This window comes from Globicephala melas, chromosome 5 (genome assembly GCF_963455315.2).
Source record: "Globicephala melas chromosome 5, mGloMel1.2, whole genome shotgun sequence".
Classification (NCBI taxonomy): Eukaryota; Metazoa; Chordata; class Mammalia; order Artiodactyla; family Delphinidae; genus Globicephala; species Globicephala melas.
The window spans coordinates 121,255,805-121,277,217 of record NC_083318.1 but is presented as its reverse complement, the minus strand read 5'-3'; the positions used below and the strand labels follow the sequence as shown (position 1 = coordinate 121,277,217).

Sequence of the window (21,413 nt, the reverse complement as noted above, 5' to 3'; positions counted from 1 at the left end):
TATATTTTTGAAGAGCTCTTGGGAGTTTACTGGGTTTGAGCTTTGCATGAATGTCTGCACTAATATCTTACTCAACTACTTATCGATATCTTTAACATAACATTGCTTTCATAACTCCACGTTTTCCTTCCACCTGGAATGTTTTCTCAGAAACCTCTGAATTTCCAAATTCTTCCCATCCTTCGGTGCCCAGCCCAAACACTATCCCCTCTGTGAAATCTTTTCTGATTTCCTCTGGTGGATGTCTCTCCTCTGAATTCCAAAAGCCCTTGACTTACAGCTCTATTTGCATTTATTATTCAATTTTGATCACAGCTATTCTAAGTGTATATGTATATATCCAACGTCTCCCTACGGCTGTAAGGATGAGTACCATACAGCAGGCTCTCTATCTTTATGTTTCATATACCACCTTCTTAGCACAGATGCTCAGAAGCTAAGGATACATCTTGGTATTTTCCCTATAATCTTTTTCAAGAAAATTCTTCCTAATGCCTTTGACCCTTCCTCACATGAGACCAAGCGGTCTTCTAGAGCCTTTCCCCCTTCTTGCTTATCCTATTCTGGATGTATTCCACAGCAGCAATGCTACTGTTAAAGTGTGGCTCAGAACTAAGAGAATCTTGGTGGGGTTGATCAGTGCAGAGCATGGGAAGGAGGTATAGTTTTCTGTGATTTGCATACTACATACATCATATTGCAGCTGAATAATAAAGTGGATGTTTTCAGCAGCTAGAAGTTAACAAAAATCATACTTGAGAACAGTGAGGTTTTTTCCTTTGAATCATATTTCAGGCTGACCAACCCAGTTCCACGGAACAGAATCACAGATGGTTTGGGGACAGGAATTGCAGATAATGCAATCCATACTGATATGGAGGGAGTTAACTGTCTCCTTCCCATGGAATGCTGAATCCCGCATACACTTCTGTAAACCTGTTCTTCTTTGCATTATCCTATCATTTATGCGATATGTCATTTGGCCTAAGGATACATTCACATAGTATTAGAAACATGCAAAATGAAAAACTCCTGGCAAATTACAATATCAATACTTGGGATCTGCCAGATGGGAAAGGTGAAGTACTTCCCGCTTTTGCTAACTGCTCCCTGAGCACCGGCTTCATGGAAAAGGTCTTTACCATTTTTGAATACTGCATATTATTAGCAGAAATGGATCCTCCCATCTTCAAAAGGATCTCTTAAGGTCCTAAGTCATCTTTTTGAAGAGTAATTTCTCCTCGAAGTCCACTCCCCCACTTTTTATTAGTGTTAGGTTGGTACAGTAGGAAGAAGTAAGTGTTATAACTGACAGTACCCCAGATGAAAGAGAGAGGCTTTCTATAATATGTCACTTAATCCTTACTACAAATCTGAGAAACAGATGTGACTGCCCTCATGTTATAAACTAAGGATTTGAGGTCAAGAAATGAAGTGACTTTCTTAGGATCATGCAACCAGGAACTAACTGGAAGATATCACTCCTACTCAAACTCAGCTTCTACTGACACCAAATCCATTCCCTTTCCACCATTCCCTCTCTCTCTCCTAAATTATAAATGTATGAATTGTAGTCCCAGCTGTTATACTAATTTAACTTTGAATATGGTATTCATAATTAAAGAGGTTTTAGCTTTTCGCCAAAATACGTGTTTGAGAAAAGTGAAATAGGATGCACATTCATAAGTGTGGACAAGGCTTATCCACAACAGATAAGCAGAAGCTCTGTTTTGTAGCTGGTGAGACAAAGCATTTATTCATTCAACATTGGCTCAACCTAATTTATCTGCGTGCCTACTGATAAAGCAGATACTGTTTACAGATTTTATTTTTGTTTATTAACAGCAGAAATAATACCAGTTAACAGCAGCTACGTTTTCTAAGCATCTGCTCTATACCAGGCACTATATTTGGTCTTTTATAATCACAAATCTTTGCAATCTCTCTCAAAAGTGATTCTTACTTGCATTTTCAAAATAAGCAGAGAGGTTATTTGCCCAAGGTCACACATGAGAAGCAGCAAACTTCAGTTTGGGTTTGAATCTGAAGTGCCTCAACTTTCCAGTATTCCACAATATTCTCACCCTTCCCCTTCCACATTTATTCTTTTTTTTTTAAAAAAGGAGCACTGGACTGGAAGGCCAGGCGCCGAGACCGAGAGATGGATTCTGTCATGAATTATAAGACACACGGTCACTTAATGTCTCTATGTCTAAATTACCTCACCTCACTACATGGGTTTATCCAGATAACTTATACGACCTCTTCCAGACCCAAATGATGTTCACAAACTTCTGCAGCAAAGATCTCATCATTAACACAAAGACTGATGAATATTCTCAGTAATTCTAAGAGGGTATTAATAGAACTTTTTTCTTATTTTTCTATAAAAACAAAAATAAACAAATGGGACCTAATGAAACTTCAAAGCTTTTGCACAGCAAAGGAAACCATAAACAAGATGAAAAGACAACCCTCAGAATGGGAGAAAATATTTGCAAATGAAGCAACTGACAAAGGATTAATCTCCAAAATTTATAAGCAGCTCATGCAGCTCAATATCAAAAAAACAAATAACCCAATCCAAAAATGGGCAGAAGACCTAAATAGACATTTCTCCAAAGAAGGTATACAGATTGCCAACAAACAAACAAAAGAATGCTCAACATCATTAATCATTAGCGAAATACAAACCAAAACTACAATGAGGTATCACCTCACACCAGTTAGAATGGCCATCGTCAAAAAATCTACAAACAGTAAATGCTGGAGAGGGTGTGTAGAAAAGGGAACCCTCTTGCACTGTTGGTGGGAATGTAAATTGATACAGTCACTATGGAGAACAGTATGGATGTTCCTTAAAAAACTAAAAATAGAACTACCATACGACCCAGCAATCCCACTACTGGGCATATACCCTGAAAAAACCATAATTCAAAAAGAGTCATGTACCACAGTGTTCATTACAGCTCTATTTAAAATAGCCAGGACATGGAAGCAACCTAAGTGTCCATCGACAGATGAATGGATAAAGAAGATGTGGCACATATATACAATGGAATATTACTCAGCCATAAAAAGAAACAAAATTGTGCTATTTGTAGTGAGGTGGATGGACCTAGAGTCTGGCATACAGAGTGAAGTAAGTCAGAAAGAGAAAAACAAATACCGTATGCTAACACATATATATGGAATCTAAAAAAAAAAATGGTCATGAAGAACCCAGGGGCAAGATGGGAATTAAGACACAGACCTACTAGAGAATGGACTTGAGGATATGGGGAGGGGGAAGGGCAAGCTGGGACGAAGTGAGAGAGTGGCATGGACATATACACACGACCAAACGTAAAATAGATAGCTAGTGGGAAGCAGTCGCATAGCACAGGGAGATCAGCTCCGTGCTCTGTGACTGCCTGGAGGGGTAGGATAGGAAGGGTGGGAGGGAGGGAGATGCAAGAGGGAAGAGATATGGGGACACGTGTATGTGTATAGCTGATTCACTTTGTTATAAAGCAGAAACTAACACACCATTGTAAAGCAATTATACTCCAATAAACATGTTAAAGTAAATAAATAGCTTTCATTTAAAAATGCAAGTGCAATAATATATATTCTTTTTTCTTCAGCCACATAAAATACTCATGCAAATATACTTCTCGAATAATCTTACATTAATAACGTATGAATTTTGATTTTTTGCATAATAAATATATATGTTGCAAAAATACATGAAAAACATTAAACCAGAACAGTCCCAAATATTCCGTCACGAAATTCACAGTTAACGTTTCATCTTCCACCCCTGCCACCTTCCTCTGACTGCCGCTGGAATTACAGAACTCAACTGAGCCCTAACACGGTGCTCTCCTCTGAAGTACTTGAAAGATGTTTATCTCCAGTGCATATAAATAATACAAATGGTTGTACTTCAAGAATCACTCGAGACCACCTCCTGAGACCTTGTCTGAGAAATAGAGAGAGGAAAAAAGAACAAAGTCTACCATCAAGGAACTCCTCTATTCTGCTAGCAATACATATGCCCTCATGTCCTTTACCGATTGTATCAGAGGCCCTGAGAGGGATTATGACATATATACGGGCCTTAGGTTATGAACCATTGTTCAGAGCAGACCAGACAGCACAGAAACAAATGCTCTTTTGTTGCACACACAGGGGTGAAGGATAGCCAGAAGAAACTTGGTATAATAGAAAGAATATTAATCCCCATGAATCTGGAGACCTGAATGCCAGTTCTTTCTCTGATGTCAAAATTATGGCTGCAAAATTATGCAATTAGTTGGTCCCATCATGCTTATGTAAAAGATATAAAAATCAGTGATAAAGAGACTGCTCCTGCTAGGAAACAGGGAAGGGGCACTGGACCTCTATTATTTCTAATGATACCACAAGGCCATCTGAATATAGTGAAGCCCGAGGAATAGAATCTAGATCTTAATTCAATCCTCTGTCTATCAAACCATGCATAAATTGCTGGGCCATATCCAAATCTGTAAATTAAAGGGGTCTCTCCTACTTTTTAAAATTTAAAACTTTGATGAGACACAAAAACCAATAGTTCACAAAAACTTGATAACATTTCGCAGCATCTTCTTTACAACTGCCATCAGCAGGGAAGCTGATGACAGGGCAGTAAATGACAAAAATAGAAAGGTCAAAGAGAGCTTCCAGTTTAAGAGAAGTTATCAAAATATTGCTAGCAAGATGCATTGACGAGCTCACCGAACCATGGGTTCAACACATTCCAAGTCGATTTTAAGAGGAACACAGAGCTCTTTTTCTGAAAGCCTTCAGATTAGTAACTGTAATGTTCCCTACATACCTCAGGCATTCTCAACACTACTAGGGCAGTTCTAAGATAGAGGAGAGAAGAGCTCAAAAGAAGGGAAGTGATAAATTTTATTCTTTTCACCCTTCTGCTAACGTTTTTATCTCAACTCTAATTGACAATCCACTCCCCACTTCAAAAGATGGGACAGAGGGACAGAAAAGAAACAAAGATGAGAGGAAAGCAAATGAAGGCACTTCAGAATCCCTGGAAGCCACCCAGAAAAAGCGCAAAAAAAAAAAAAGCATAATAGGCCCAGGATGTTTTTTCCTTTCAATTCTTCCACCCTCAGATACCCTGGTAGAAAACGTAGCATCAGTGTGTTCTTTTGGCAAAGTCCTACCATCATAGAAGGAGACACGATAGTTTGATGGATAAAATTCTTGAGGTAGGACTATGTACGCATAATGTCCTTTGGCAGAATTTTAAGATTATGTTGGTATGCTGCATGAAAGGGTCTTCTCTCTGGGAGAGATGCTAGAGATTTTTAAAAATCTATATGTTCCCATAAAGATTACTTTGGGGAGGGTACAAGTTTCGTTTAAAAACTTGAGAAGATATATATGTACATTCACATATATGCATAGTTATTGTAGTACATGTTACAGCATCTATAAACACAATCTCTACGATTCCTTCCATTTAGAAATTTGACTTCTCACTCCTGTTTCCTTTTTTTTCTTCTCAATGTCCTATACTTGCCTGATGGATTCTGTTTTAAGAAGATTCCTTTTTTTATTATTAGTGACCTAAGTAAAGGGCATGACCTAGGTCAAAGGAAATTTACCAATTCATGAGGGTTACTGTATTTGGTGAGCAAGGGCTACACTTGTAACTCACTTTTACTCTATGGCTTATAAGGTTAGGCTCAAAGTAAGTGTTCAAGGCATTTATGAAGACGGATTTCAAGTCTTCAATTTATAGGTAATTTTTAGGTAATTCTGTCATAATGATATTTTTCAGTATGGGTTTCTTGAGAAATTTAATGTTTAAATTGCTCAATTCAGTACTTATCAGAGTGTATTTCACAGGCACATGCTCAGTAACTTCTACATAATGACTGAATTTCAACCAACCTGAAATATCTTAGTATTACTGGATACAAACAGTAGTTAAATATAATTTTCTTGAAGGTATGAGCTAATGATTTTGTACTCATTGAAATACACGTGTGTGTGTTTCACGTGTTTCTGTATATAATCCTTTTACGCCCACATCTAACCCTTGTTCCTCCTCTTACCTTGTACATGCCTCTTTCATGGCACCTATAACACCTTCTTTAACTTTGTCACAAGTCTCCTACATAAATGTGGATGATATTATCTTACATGAAGGAAGGTGACTGTACTAGATATATCTATTATCTGAGCCAATCTTATGGTTATGTGTGTGTGTGTGTGTGTGTGTGTGTGTGTGTGTGTATGTATGCATGAGTGTGTGTTATGTGTTTCCCTTCTTAATACTGCATTAGTAAATTCTGAATCAGGTATTATTCAAATACAGAATTTTGAGTAAAGTAAGTGGAAGGCAGATGATAGAAGGAATGAGGAAGGCATAGATCTCTCTTCTTTTTTCTTTTATTGTGCTTTGTACCATACCTGGCACATGGTTGATGCTCAACAGTGTTGGCTGAAGAAAAGATCTAATGAAAGGAAATAGAGAAAAGAAAGACAAGATGGAGAAAGAGAGGAAGGAAAGAAAGAAGGCAGGCAGGCAAAAAAAAGAGAAAATAAAGAAAAATTTAAAAACATAAAACATGTAACTTGTCAGGACACTAAAAATGTAACTAACCACATATGAACAGAAGTCTGAAGGGTGCTTGAAAGAATTTGGGAAAAAGGTAATATGTCACTTCAGAGGCTAAACTCTGTTTTGAAATTGTAAGAGTCTAAAATAGATAAGAGTAGAAATAATATTGTCTCTGTCACATAGTAACTATGTGAGCTTTGGCAAACATTTCTCCTTATTTGAGTCGTACCTTTCAAACTTGTAAAATAGGAATAATTAGGTCATCTTCAAAATATGAAGATCAAATAAAATAATATATGGGATTAATATTTATAATATATACAATCAGATAAAATTTTGGCACCTGAAAAATATAAAGTATCATGACTCAGTTTCAAATTCCTTGAGGAAAGAATGGCTATCTATTTTTAATAGTTTTGCCATTTTACGATTCCCACTTAATGTGTCACATCGACATACTAGGATCCAGAGAATTTGGGCCAAAAATTGATCCTTGGGATTAGCCCAAGTCCAGTCAAACACTGTGAATCATTTCTAACATTACAATTTCACAAAGAGAATTTGAATTTCTACCATTAAATATTTTTTGCTAAGTCAACAAGGAGTCATCGGCAGTTTTGAGTTCCTTATCAGTTTGAGCTGGTACATTCCTTTAAGTTCTAATCTATACAATTATAATGTTAAAATAAGGCTTAATCAACCCTAGACTAAATGAGAAAGATTTACCTGAAGCTTTAAGCTACTGGGGGAGATGGCATGGACATAGGAAACACTGGCTCTCATTCAATACAGCTGATACTTATCAGCTCCAAATGCATAACAAGGGTAAGTGTACCTCGGTGGGAGGTACTTTGAAAAGTAGTGCCTGTATCTGTATCTGTTTCAGTGTCTGTATGCTCTTTCACCTTGTACTTGGTATCAAGCCTTAAGCTGCAGCTTGCAATGGTTCTAGGTTGCTATCTCCAAGATATCCTTGGCACTGAGTTAATATACGCCTATACACTTGATATCTACTTCTTTTCGTGGAAGTAATGTCACTGAGTGTCTTGCAGGTCTAGAACCTCTAGATAATGAATAGCAAGGGATAATCCACTGATTCACATCTTTAACGTTTCATATATGTTATGTGTGTGTGTATATATGTATATACACATACATATATACAAACACACACACACACAAATAAATATATATTTCTTGTTTTTCCTCCTGTTAAATGCCTTATTGACAATTAGATTTCTAGAGAAGTTGGTTTCAGTCCAGGGTAAGAATCCTCTAACCATCTGTCAGAAAATGGAATGTAACACAAGATGTAAGCCTTAAATGGTCCCGTCCAAGGGGCAGCAGAAGAGCACTGACAAGGAATCTGGATGGAGGACTCGGGTTGCTAGAGGTCCTGTCTTCATCCCCAAGGAAGGGTTCACAGAACACTGAGATCTGATTTTATGGGCAGAGCTTTGTGAAAAGCGAGGATTATCGCACCCACTGCCATAGAGTACTTATTTTGTTGAAGCTCCACAATTACTTAACTGCTGAAATTTACAATCCTGTAGTGGTGATGGTTAAGAAATCAAGCTGTGACAAAGCGAGAGAGAGGCATGGGCATATATACACTACCAAACGTAAGGTAGATAGCTAGTGGGAAGCAGCCACATAGCACAGGGACATCAGCTCGGTGCTTTGTGACCGCCTGGAGGGGTGCGATAGGGAGGGTGGGAGGGAGGGAGACGCAAGAGGGAAGAGATATGGGAACATATGTATAACTGATTCACTTTGTCATAAAGCAGAAACTAACACACCATTGTAAAGCAATTATACTCCAATAAAGATGTAAAAACAAAAAAGAAATCAAGGCCATTTGTTAGAGTAAAGATACATAGATTATACGTAGCTTAATTCAATTAAAATATATAGGGAAAGTAATCCCTAAATATTCAATCTTGATAGGTTTTCTATTTCACCTTCTGTCCCATTAATTAAATGTTTAAATGTAAGCAAGGTGATTACTGGAGTAAAACTAATCTATTTAGAAAGCGGCCTCCAGCAATGACACTTTCACAGCAGAGCTGAATAAACAAAAGCAAAAGCATAAGTGCTTTGGGGGATATCTTTTCAAGGGAGACATTTATTTCAGACTAGTACAAAAGATACTCTAATCTTTTAATAATGTATGTATTTGGATGTAAAACACTCATGTAATTTAAAAGTGATAACAAATGACTCTTCATTTCAAAAGCTTTTCCTTTCTTCTTGAAAACTAGTCACCTAAACACAATGAACCCCTGAGCTGAATAGGGGATCAGTGCAAACGCTGCCCTGAAAGCTTTCACATAACAAAGCTGATGCACAAGAGCACAGAAGGAGGGTAACCCGTGGGCCCTGGAGTCAGACTGCTGAGCTTCGATCTCAGTGCCATTCCCTGACCAGCTTGCATGAACTTTGGGGAAAGTATGTAACTCCTCTGTGTCCGGTTTTTCATCAATAAAATCAAGATTATAATGTAGTTCATCGAGTGCTTGAAGGATTAAATGCATTTATTCATGGAATGGAAATGTAGAGCACTGTCTGGCAATGGTAAATGCTCAATAAATATTAGTTATTATTATTGTTATAGGTATAGGAAATCACAACCACTGATGAATTGCACATATTGAAGAATCCTGGTTATAAAAGGCAGCATAAAGGGGACATTCTACTGAAACCTCTCTGCAGTTAATTTTATCCATTTATCTCAGAGAGGAGATTTCTCTGAAAACCAATCAAAACCTTCTAACTTCAAGTTCTCTTTACCTTTAAAAGTCTACCTAAATTTCTTCTTTACCATCTCATACTGATAATAAAAGGAGTTAATACTAAGAGTTTTGTTCATGGTTTCTGCTTGGCTCCTTCATAGATTCTTATATTCCATACTACTCCTTGGTAGATTGTCCTAGGTTTAATAACCATTATTAAGAAATTATCTTCCTGGTGTGTGTAATTCTACCAATACTCATTGGGCTAAAAAATAAAAATGTTTATCAAATAAGTAAAGAAATGACTCTTTTTTCATGGGGGTGTATCTTCCTTATTGTTTGCTTTTGCTTTAGCATTTGTTAGCAAATGTCAAATAACAAAATGCTACCATGAATATGTATTTACATTTTCTTTCTTTTTTTTGTTTTTGACTTAAACAACAAACATTTATTTCTCACAGTTCTGGAGGCTGGACGTCCAGATCAGAGTGCCAGCAGGGTCAGGTTCTTGGTGAGGGCCCTCTGGCTGGTCTTGTCCTCACATAGCCTTCCTTGGTGCATGCAGAGAGAGCCTCTGTTTCCTCCTATCTTTATAATTAATCCCATCACAATGCCCCAGCCATGACCTAATCTAACAGTAATTATTTCCCAAAGGTGGCACCTCGAAATACATCACATCGGGGGTTAGAGTCTCAACATAATGAATTTGGGGGGAGGAGGAACACAGACATTCAGTCCATAGATGGTATTTTTATAGTTTATCTAAATGTAAATACAATCTGAAGTGAAAGATTAAGTATCTACATTTTCTATATTGAAATAAGTGAACTGGCCAAACAGCTGCTCAAGAGCAATTAAGAAGACCTTTAGATTTGAGATGATAGAGGAATAAAGTAAGGGTTGGGAACACTTTGCCATTGGGCAAAGTCTCTAGATTAATTTTATCCAATTTGTAAAGCAACTAGTGATCATATTTATGGCTATGGTTGCAAATACCCCAAACATGCTTTAAAAAGGGATATGTTAATGAGAAAGGTGATGCCCATGCTGAAGACAGGCCTCAGACTCTACGGAAATGGCCCCTTGTTATAAAACGTGGGTGTCTTCGCAGGGAAGTAAACTTTTACACATGCTGTAGAGAAAGAGGCAGAGGTGCTACTCAGGGTTGCCTGGGCAGTGATGCTACTCCCTTACAGAGACTCCCCCTGCCCCTTTCCCTCCTCCACACAGGACAAAGATGGAATCTAGCTGGTTCTATTTGGCTCCTGAACCTGGCAGGTTCCAGTTATCTCTAAGTTTGTGGAAGTTATTCCTGAATGGTGAAACAAGCTCCCAGTGTGAAAGGACTGCGGTGCAGCAGGGAATGAGATTGTAAGGCCTGGCAACACCATGCTGTGTCAATGGTGTGTCACTGAGCGCTGAGAGCTCCTGCTGGAAGGTGGGGCTTCAAGGCCAGTTGGCTTCAGATATGCTGCATTTGCTCCTGGAGCTCACATCACGACTGCCACTCAGATTCCTACCTGGGTTCACTATATTAACAATTCAATCCTCCCTTACGATGGTATTTTCCTGCCAAGTCAGACATTATCTTTTAATTTATAAATGGTACCTTCCTGAAGGCCCTGTCTACTTTTTGATTGGGAAATATTTGAGGATGTTGAAATTGCAAGTTTTGGTAAGACTAAAATGCTTTTTATAAGTAAATCTATCAAGTTGTCTAGTTTAAAAGTCCAAAATATCATAATATGTTTTTTTCTATCAAAAAGCATAGACTTTTGCAAAAAAAAAAAAAAAAATCTCAAAATTCTTGTAAACAATGCTTTTCCTGTCCATCCTTGAAAGCTGATTTTCAACTTCTCTTCCTTAACTTACTTTAGCATTGAATTGATTTCTTTCCTGGTTGTCATTTTAATCTTTGGTCTTGATCACTGTATTAGTTTGGTTGTCATTTAGATTTTCCTCTCAACTCCAAAATACATTTCATTTAATACCTTTTACTTAATTACTTAATTTTACTGTCAGTAGATCTTCTTAGAACTGAGTTGTACACCCCTGGTATACATGTTTATATTTCTCTACATCTGTAGCATCCATCCATCCATCTAGCCTCTCACCTATCCATATGACGACTCATCTGAACCATGGAGAACTAGCACCACATGGAAACCTACTACAATTTACTTTATAGATTTTTTTGAAGCACAGTTATAATCATTAGAGAGACAAAGGACTTAACTGTTTACATCAAGGTTTAAAACACTTTTAAAAAGAGGTTTATTATAGTTTTCGGCCAAACCAAATTGTTTAGAGCAGAGTTCACATCTGCCATTGTGTTTTCCTGCACTGAGAGATTTCACTCTAAGAGAGCTTACATGTCACTTTCTCAGTTAAGCTTTTTTTGTTGCCACCAGCTTATTTCCATTCTCCTTTCATACCGTTCTTTTCTTTGTAGGATTTTGCAAATATATTTAAATAATTATTGGTGAAATTCTTTAACGCCTATCACACTACTAGATTATAAACCCCACTAGAAAAAAGACCATGTCTGTCTTGTTTATTTTATATCCTTAGCACCTCACATGGTACTTGGTATACAGTAAGTTCTCAATAAAGGTTTGTTAAACGTTGGTGAGTGGATGAGGTTGAAGTCACTTTCACAGATGGAAAATTATTTTGAAGAAGAAGCAGCAGCAGCAGTAGCAACGTGTCATTACTGCATTTTTCTTCTGTTTGGTGTATCTGGATAATTGTGAAATCGCTTTTCCCTTGGGCTACAGCGTCACAGGAGAAAAACAATTCAAAGGTGCTAAGTACTCTGCAAATGTTTAACTCCAACTGGGAAATCAACACTGGTTACAGCAGTAATTTAAAGACAGATAAAGCTCTGGGGGTCAACACCAATAGGATACTTTTGGGCACTGTCTTGCTATTAATTCCCAGAAAGAAAATGCTTTGATCAATGCACATATTGGCTGCCTACCATGTAAAAGGCATGCTACTTGGCTTTACAATGTGTATCAAAAAGCCCCTGATTCAAACTATTATCTGATTGGGAAGTTATAGGAATGCACGGAAAAGCTAACCAGAAACAGAAGTAAATGCTAAGTACGAGGGCAAATGATTGGTATTGCAGGTGAAGGGCAAATGATTGGTATTACAGGCATTAAGAGAAGAACTACCAACAGACAGACTGGAGGGGGTGTAGTCCATTTACATGGGCAGAGAAGAGCAAGACAAGTATTCTAGATATAGATGAAAAGAAGTGGGTGGGCAAAGATGTGGCGAAAAGGAAAGCCAAAAGTTGTTCAGCGCGATGAGCAGAACAATTTGGCTAAAGTAAAGGGTTCATGCAGAGGGAAGCAGAGAGATCGTCTGGTCACGAAGGTAGACTGACCCATAAAGTAAAATTATAACTATGAAGCTGAAGAGGAAGAGTATTCTGCCAGCTTCTGGGAAGCCCCACACAGACACATGGCATAGTTCGAGCAATATAAAATATTCAATGATGATAATATCTTAATAGTGCACAACGTTTTGTTTCAAAGTAATTTCATCTATTATTCACACAAATTTTTTTTTTCTCATTTTACAGAGATGTCACTATATGCCAATAATTTTAGATGAGTTCGTTGTCTCACGGCAGAGATGGGATTCAGAGCTACATCTTTGGCCCTGGCATCTTGCAGGAGGAGTAAGCAGGATTTGTCAGAGTGAGGAAACGGAAGCAGGAAGAGGGGCAAGTTGTTTGTCTGTTAATGCAGACTGGAAAGGATAAGACTGAATGGATTAACATAGGATATGGGGATTGACATAGGGGATGGGACATGTACAGTCCTCACTGCGTTCTGAAAGCTGCTTTTAATCTGAACGATTGGACATTTAAACATGAAGCTGAACATATGACTATTATCGGTTTTAAGACGGCAGACTAGACTCACAGACGTAGAAAACAAACTTATGGTTACTAAAGGGGGAAGGGGGAAGGGATAAATTAGGAGTTTGGGATTAACAGATACACACTACTATATATATAATAGATAAGCAACAAGGACCTACTGTATAGCACGGGGAACTCTAACCAATATTTTATAATAATTATTTTATATTTTATGATAACCCATAAGGGAAAAGAATCTGAAAAAGAATACATATGTAATGTATAATTGAATCACTTTGCTGTACACCTAAAACTAACACAACATTGTAAATCAAATATACTTCAATTAAAAAACAAGATGGCAGAATAAACCTATTTTTTTTCTTTTTCTTTCATTTTGCCAGAGAGCTATTACTGCTTCCTTAATTCGCAGGAATTTTAAAAATCAAATCACACTCTAACTACTAGGTTATAATCCCAGAGGCCTTGATGGTCATCTGTTTTCTAAGAATCAAATGGTTAACTCAGAGATTCTTCATGGCTGTTTCTTTCCACTGATTGTGTTCTGAAGGTGCTTGCAACCCAGTTTTATTGCACTGGCTTTTAAAGTTCTCGTTAACATTTATTTTATTCTAATACAGTCATCCGCCCTTCAGCAGTGAACTCCCAGTCCCACATACTGTACACAGTGCTAGTGTAATAGCTTGAAAGTGCTTCAGAGATTTTACACAAAAGTCTTTTGAAATTGTGCTCAAACTGAAGAATATATCTTTCTTCTTCCTATCAGTTTATCTTCTTCTCTCAGGAGAATTTTTTTTCTTTTATGAAAAGGTTCCCAAAATGAAATGCTTCTATCCCCTCCCCGAGAGATTGTGATCTGCCCTAAAGGCAGAGTGAAAGAAGCACAGAACCTCAAAGATAGCAATGCACTGATGTCTATTGCTTTTTAAGTTCCTGCCTTGTTAAATCAGAACCACAGACAAAGAAGCAATGCACATCTTATTCAAGAAATCTCTATTGGTCTCAAGCAAAACTGCATTGCCTAGCATTGTGATGGATGGAAAAAGGCTAGACCTGTTTTCATGGAGTTAAAATCTCAATTTTCTCTTTCCGTTTTTTTTTTTTCCTGTTTTGAGGGTTTTTTTTTAATTTTTAAAAAACTTGTAAGTATAGTACATGCTACTTAGTAATCAGTCTCTGTCAAGAAAATTATTCATTTGGGCACTGCCTTCACTAGGTGTTAACAGAAAAAAAGTTTAATGCCATAAAACAACAAAAACATAAGTGCTCATAAATTATATACTTTTGGTAAATAACAGGATCACGGTGGGACATGCAAAACAGCCTACTGAGTTCTTGCATTTCTTGTAGGTACCAAGGGGAATTTTGGGGACAAGATGGAGAAGCCTTATCCAACGAAAGGGAACTACTTCTTATTGATTTTACACAAGAGGCTTCAAGATTGAGATTTTGTTTGGAGACGAAAAAAAAAGTCTTTGCTGCTTAAAAATAAAAAAGTTGCAAAAACACTGGCCTTGACTTTATTTTTTCCTCTTTCTAATCAAACGTTAACCATTCTTCCATGTCCAGATCATATTTTATCTGAAATAAGATCTTCTCTGACCATTCTAGAAAAATCACACCTTGTCGAATGTACTTAGTGTTTGACTCTCTTGGTTTTACTTAATGACACCGTCTTATATTTTCATGAAATCATCCGGATGTCTTGCTCTGTCAACTAGTTGATAAGCACTTGATATGCAGAGAACATGTTTTACTTGATTTTGCATGCTTCTTGCCACAGAGAACCAAGGGCAGGTTCTTTTCTAGGAACTAGGCAATAAGAAAAGGGGGACAACTATCCCTCACATGCTGCCATCCGTGGTTGTGGCAGAAACTCTTTGTGCCTACTGACCACCATGCCCCAAGACCACAGGGGAGGGTCCCCCAGGGTCAAAATGGCAACGAAACAGACTGTGCAGCTAGAGCAAACTCCAGCCAGCAGGGGTCACTCTCTGAGCCATGGGGACAGGGGTTGGACACTCAGAAACTGTATCTGTAGGACAGCGCAGATTCCTCTGGGGAGAGGTAGTGATTGGAAAGTGTGACATGTGGTTTGCCCTTTGGAGCAGGATCCCTGACAGATCCAGAAGGTACAGGCCTCAGGATCCAGGCCTCAGCAGGAGGTGGGAAAGTGCGAAGCAGGAGATCAGGGTACAGGCAAAGGGGAGAGACCCACTTCCCAAGGGGAAAGTGGAATGCAGGCTTGAAACGAAGGTAACAACCTATTCATAAGGATGGAGGACAGCAAGCAGGTGCCTGGGAAGGCATCCTGGACACCAGCCTAGGACAGGAAGCTGCCTCTCACAACTCGCAGAGGCATGGGAAAGGCTCCCAATTCCAGGAGTTTTCAGACTGGCTCAGAGATAAGGCTGCCTTTTCCTGCCTCTCCTGGTCTGTATTTGGCCTCACATGTATTATTTGATTGGTTTCTTTCTGTTTCATTTCTCTTAATCTCAGAAAGCCACACTCAGAAATGCTGCATATATACTACCCGGACCAATGCCAGGAGGGTTAATGACTGTTTCACACTTTCTCATTCATTCTGCCACACCTCTAACACCTCACATCATTTCCTTTCATAAAGAGATTACCTTTATGAAAGAAAACAATGTGGCCCCCACTCCCCCTCTCTTCTCTAGTCAGTAAATAATGCCCTCTCCTTTCCTGGTCTCTTTTGGGCCACAGGTACAGCGTTGCAGAAAGAAAGTACAGGATGCTGGACCAGATGATGTCGGTTTGATGCCAGTTCATCACTACCTGACTGAGTGACCTTGGGCAAGGCAGTTACCATAGAGACTCACTCTGGGAGGCAAATGATATTTATTTTAAAGTTTAATTCAATTTTTAAAAAATAAATGAATACATACCTATCACAAGGTCTGACTCATGGTAGGTGCTCAACAGATGAAATCTGAATTTGAATATGAAGCTATAGCTTCTTTCTGCTTATTTTTCACAATCCTTTACATGTGCAGTCACACTATTCTTATTTAAATCCCCATCCTTCTTAAGAAGCATGATTTTGGATTTCTCTCAATTATTCTTTCTTTTAAAGCCTATACCTATCATAGCAGTAGCTGTCAACCCTACTTTACATTAGAATCTCCTAGAGAACAATTAAAAAATAACAGTGCCTGGGCTCCCACCTCTGACCAACTGAATCTGGAACTTTGAAGATAATCACAAAATCTGCATCAAACCATAAATGAAAAAGTAAGGAGAAAAAGAATGACTAAAAATGCTTAATTAAAACCAGACCAAAAGAGAACTTAGTTATTACACATACTATACAAAACTCCAAGAGGAATTTGAAAACACTCACCTTTGTTATTGTATACATCTAAGTAATTTGGTGCTGAAAAAATTGTAATGAGAGAAGGGAAGCCTGTTGTTTGGCTTTTCCTGTACATGCGGTACCTAAAAACAATAAATACAAGTCAAAACAAGGCTAAGTATGGAAAAAAGATGATATCAAAATAGACATTTAGAAATAGAAAATTAAAGTTAAGTTTTACTATTCAAAGAGAATTCAATTATGGAGGCACTAAAAATTTTCTCTGAAGTCTGTTATACACAGACATCAATCCATTTTGAGGGTGACAATGGAGACGCACAGTCATATGTACAATTTCAAAATAGGTCTTTTCTAAGTTTAGCAGACCTGGGAGAGAGTGGAATTCAGTGAAAAATCAGAATTCATTTCCATGTTGAATAGAGAGGACAAAGGCTGCTTTTTGTACACAGATACCTGTACCTACCATGTTTTTCAGAAGTTTGCCAATATTTTTAACATAAATAGATTAAATAAGCAGTGCGATATACAAAACTTTACCACTAATAACCAGGCTGATTATTCTATTTGTAACAATATTCTGTCATGGTTATATAAATCCATTTTGCCTAGACCAAGTGATTTGCTTTTCATAGAATGTCTGGTTAAATCTATGGGTTTTACGAGCTGAAATTGTTTCTATTTTAGAATTTTATTTATTACCAATCTCTTCTGGTGTCTATAGGTCAAAGATTATTGTCTCAGCAGGGAAATATTTAATCAATCAGTAATGAAACCTCTGCAAGATGTTTGGAAATAAATTAACAATCCAGTTACTTTTCTTTCACTGAGACAAAAATAGGACTCTAGTCCTCAAATCAAAAAATACAGGAGATTTGGTTCTTTTCCATCAAGGTGCAAACGTATCTCACGACTTCTATGTGACAGATTTCAGGAATATTAGTTTAGAAAAATTCCTAAAGTGCAAAACAAAATTTTATCATTCCTTGGTTCTTCTGCGTCAGTTGTTTCTGGCAGGCTAATCATGCCTAAATTAGCTGGGGTCTAAACAGGCCTCAAATAGTACCTTTAGATAGATTAAATAACGACTTTAAAGTTTATAATTTTACAAATATTTTGATACTACTTTTCCCAAGAGAAAATACCCCCTTAAAAATCTTTTGAAATGTCCTAGAAGTATTTATTCTGCTTATGGAACTGAGCTTTGTTGGGGGAAAAAAATCAGAATGGAAAAGATAGTGACGCTCTTAATCCTGGTACCTTGACTTTATAAACTCTGCCTGATTATGCCTACTTGACAGCAAATAAAAACAAAGAATCTGGATGACATAATCTCAACTTTCCCCAATGAATCAGTCAACTGCTCATTTTAAACAAATATACTTGTTGATTTTAATCAACACACTTAACCTGTTTTCAAGTAAGCAGATGGATTTCAGGTCTACCATGGGATTAAGATAAATCTGCTTAACATGTTCAGTTGGGACAGTCAGCCAAAAAGCAATGGTGACACCACTGCCCTGAAAAGTGAAAAAAATTATCTGAGGACCTGATTGGCTGGGTATATCAATAGGTTACTGCGAACATTGGCTACAAGAGCAGTGAGCACACAATATTGGATCAGTTCATACTTGCTGACTGATTGCTTGAAAAAAGCTAATTTTGAAAACAACAGGATCTGCCTTGATTCAGAATCATCACAGGTATGGGCTTACTTCAGAATGCGGGCATCTGAATTCCCAATTTCAGTGCACAGATTATAAAAATAAATGTTCCTCCTTTTCAGAAAACTTAGAATATGAAGGAATGAGCGTAAGCTTTTGAAGGCAAAACAATGCCTTTCAGTGGAGCGTACTGGGAAGGGTATTGGACTTCAAATCCTAGAATGAATTATGCTTATTTCTCCCTACGCCTATCTCCCAAATGTAGATTGAATGTACCATCAAAGTGCATATCTGATATTTTTTTAGATTTCTAAATCCTTGGAAACAGTTTACATTTTTAAAATTTACCAGATATTACAAAATCATGTTATGCATTTGTTAGTTAGAATATAGGATTTTCCCCATCATTTGAATGTCTCTTGTTTTTGCCCTTTAAAACTTGGGATCAGGAATGATATTCTTTAAACAAGAGTACAACATGAAATACCTGTTAAATACGTATGTGTAATTCTCATCCACATTGCCAACCAAGACTGACAAGTAGCGGTCAATTTACTCACTTATGGGACAACGGTAAGAGCGGGAATTGAAAGAAATAAAAGGAGGTGGCCTCACAGTGCTTAAGACAGCCAGGTGAAAATTCTACCTCTTCAAGCTAAAAATGAAAGGACTTTAAAGGGGACTTTACAGCACATCTGCAAACCACTTATTCCCCAGGACCCTGCCATATCTGTGTCACCAGAAGGCAATTTTTAGGTCTAATTCCTTCAGGGAGAGAGCTTGGCAAAGGGAACCTCCACTGCCAAGCATATGAGGGACTGACAAAGGGCAATGCATGGTTTTCATAAACCCACAAAACGGCTCACCCTGCGTCTTGCGCTTCATGGGCTCGGAGTATAGATAACAAGTTATTGTGCTGTAAGAATTCACATACAGCCGGGTAACTGCCGGAGACAAAAAGAAAAGAGAAAAGTATCTGTTATGAAATCATCAAGAGTAGCACATTTATCTATAACATCCAGATTTATGTGACTGGATCAATTATAATCAAACATACATCATTCATGAAACAAGCCTCTTGGTTCTAAGGACAGGTTTTCCACTGTGGCAGAAAAAGTACCTATAGCTATACTTTTTTTTTTTGAAGTACAGTTGACTTCCAATGTTGTGTTAATTTATGCTGTCCATCAAAGTGATTCAGTTATACATACATATGTACATTATTTTTTTCCATTATGATTTATCACAGTATATTGAATATAGTTTCCTGTGCTATACAGTAAGACCTTGCTGTTTATCCATTCCATTATTATAGTTTGCATCTGCCTATAGCTGTACTTTTATTTATTTAGGCCGCACCGCATGGCTTGAGGGATCTTAGTTCCCTGACCAGGGTTCGAACTCAGGCCCTCTGCAGTGGAAGTGCTGAGTCCTAACCACTGGACCACCAGGGAATTCCCTATAGCTGTACTTTTAAAGGGCTGGAGGTGTGTGAATTGGAAAAAGAATGCTGTCATTATATAACGACACTAGAAAAGTATCCAACTCATAGAGAAAATCAATATTATTAAGTCTACATCTAAACACAAAGTGAACGGAAGCATAAATATAACATAAGAGTGGAATTTAAAGTATAAATCCCAATTTTCTCAAATATAGCATTATTTGTATTTGGGTGCCTGCTTGAGAGCTTGACAGAAAGGACTGAGCTAGGGAGTGGGAGAGAGTAAGTCTTCTGAAAAGTCAAACTGTCAACTTCTTTATGGGTACATCAACTGATTATATCATTCAAAATCTAAACAGAATTATGAAATCCACAAGATTTAAAAATGTGTACTTTAAATGTGACCAACAGAATATTATCTTAAGACATTGTTTCCTGTGACTTAATAAAAATATCAAACATACAATCAATATGATTTTGTCTGTTAAGAAAGTCTCAAAACCAAAGATGAAAACTTCATTAAAAATGAAATTCAAATTACAAACTAAACTTGAAAGACCTTTTGCAATCCCTTTATCTCTGCTCCAAGAATTTTTAATGAGAAAAATGTATATCATAAAAATGAATAAATTTTACATAGTTCAAATCAAGAGACAGCAAACCAATGCTTGTTTAAATATAAACAAACTACAGATATTCACTAGAACCTAAACTACATATACTATAGGAAACAATTCACAATTATAAAAATAGCTCTTTGGGGAAATAATAATATATGTCACTCAAATAATTAAAAAAAAAGAGAAGATGAAAATCATTTCTATGCTACAGATTTTGTAAGAATTCTCTGATTAAGAGGAAAAAAATACCATTAAGATGGCATATCACTGTAGAGATACTGATTATAAAAAGGATTCAGTTCTTTGGCAAAAGTGGGATCTGAAATCAAAAATAGTCTTGGTGCATGTGCAACATGTGCACACATATTTGTGTGCATGTGTGTGTGCGTGTGTGTGCGCGTGCACACGTGTGTCTTCTAGAATATTCTAGCAATTTGCTAGGAAGAGAGAAAGAGGAGCCATCCATGCCGCCTTCCCTTCTTAGTGTTCCCAGGTCATCCCAATAAATAAACCACCTAACTGATGAACATGAGCATGATCCACAAATTGGAGGAGATGGTCCACCCAGAGTGCCTACATGGAAACGTGTCCACATGGTACCTGGATCAAGAGTTGGCCGACATGTGCCGTCAAAGACTTCTGTTCTACTTTGGGAAAAGGTGAGTATATCACTTTTCCAGATCAGTGTGTCAACAAAAGAGACCTTAATTTCAGAGACACTGGTTGGTCTTCAAAAATAGCGCATTTGCTTGTACGTATTAGCTACAAGATGCCCAGACAAAGGGTGACAGAGTAGCGGAGGCACTCAATAAATGTTCCTTCCCTATCTCTTTAAGCAGTGTACTTACATTTCTTGTGCCCTCAAAATGCTTCTTAGAAAGACACTACTGCCTTGTTGTACCACTGTAAGACAGAGGTTGTTTGTCTATGTTTGTCACTTTTTCCCTTGTGCAAATGGCTTGGTTGCTCTTTTTTATCTATTTTTTTCCTTTTAGAAGAAGTTACCTAGTCTTATGAAAACATAATTTTAATATATTTTCTTCATGCTAAATTTGATACCCTTATGTGTTTAAGCTAAGCTTTCCCCCATGGAAATATACATCTTATATTTAATGGAAATCTGAAG

The 21,413-nt window shown here is 37.4% G+C and overlaps 1 protein-coding gene across 4 annotated transcripts in view; it reads right to left on the bottom strand.

Annotated features, from left to right (window-relative positions):
- Window positions 1-21,413, bottom strand: part of PPP3CA (protein phosphatase 3 catalytic subunit alpha) — a 294,947-nt gene that overhangs the window by 35,217 nt on the left and 238,317 nt on the right. For all 4 annotated transcript variants that reach the window (XM_060299755.1, XM_060299757.1, XM_070045609.1 and 1 more), the window contains exons 7-8: window positions 19,090-19,167; window positions 16,590-16,684 (exon numbers count right to left, since the gene is read on the bottom strand). In XM_060299755.1, the coding sequence (XP_060155738.1) occupies window positions 16,590-16,684; window positions 19,090-19,167 (173 nt within the window). The remainder of the gene's footprint in view (window positions 1-16,589; window positions 16,685-19,089; window positions 19,168-21,413) is intronic.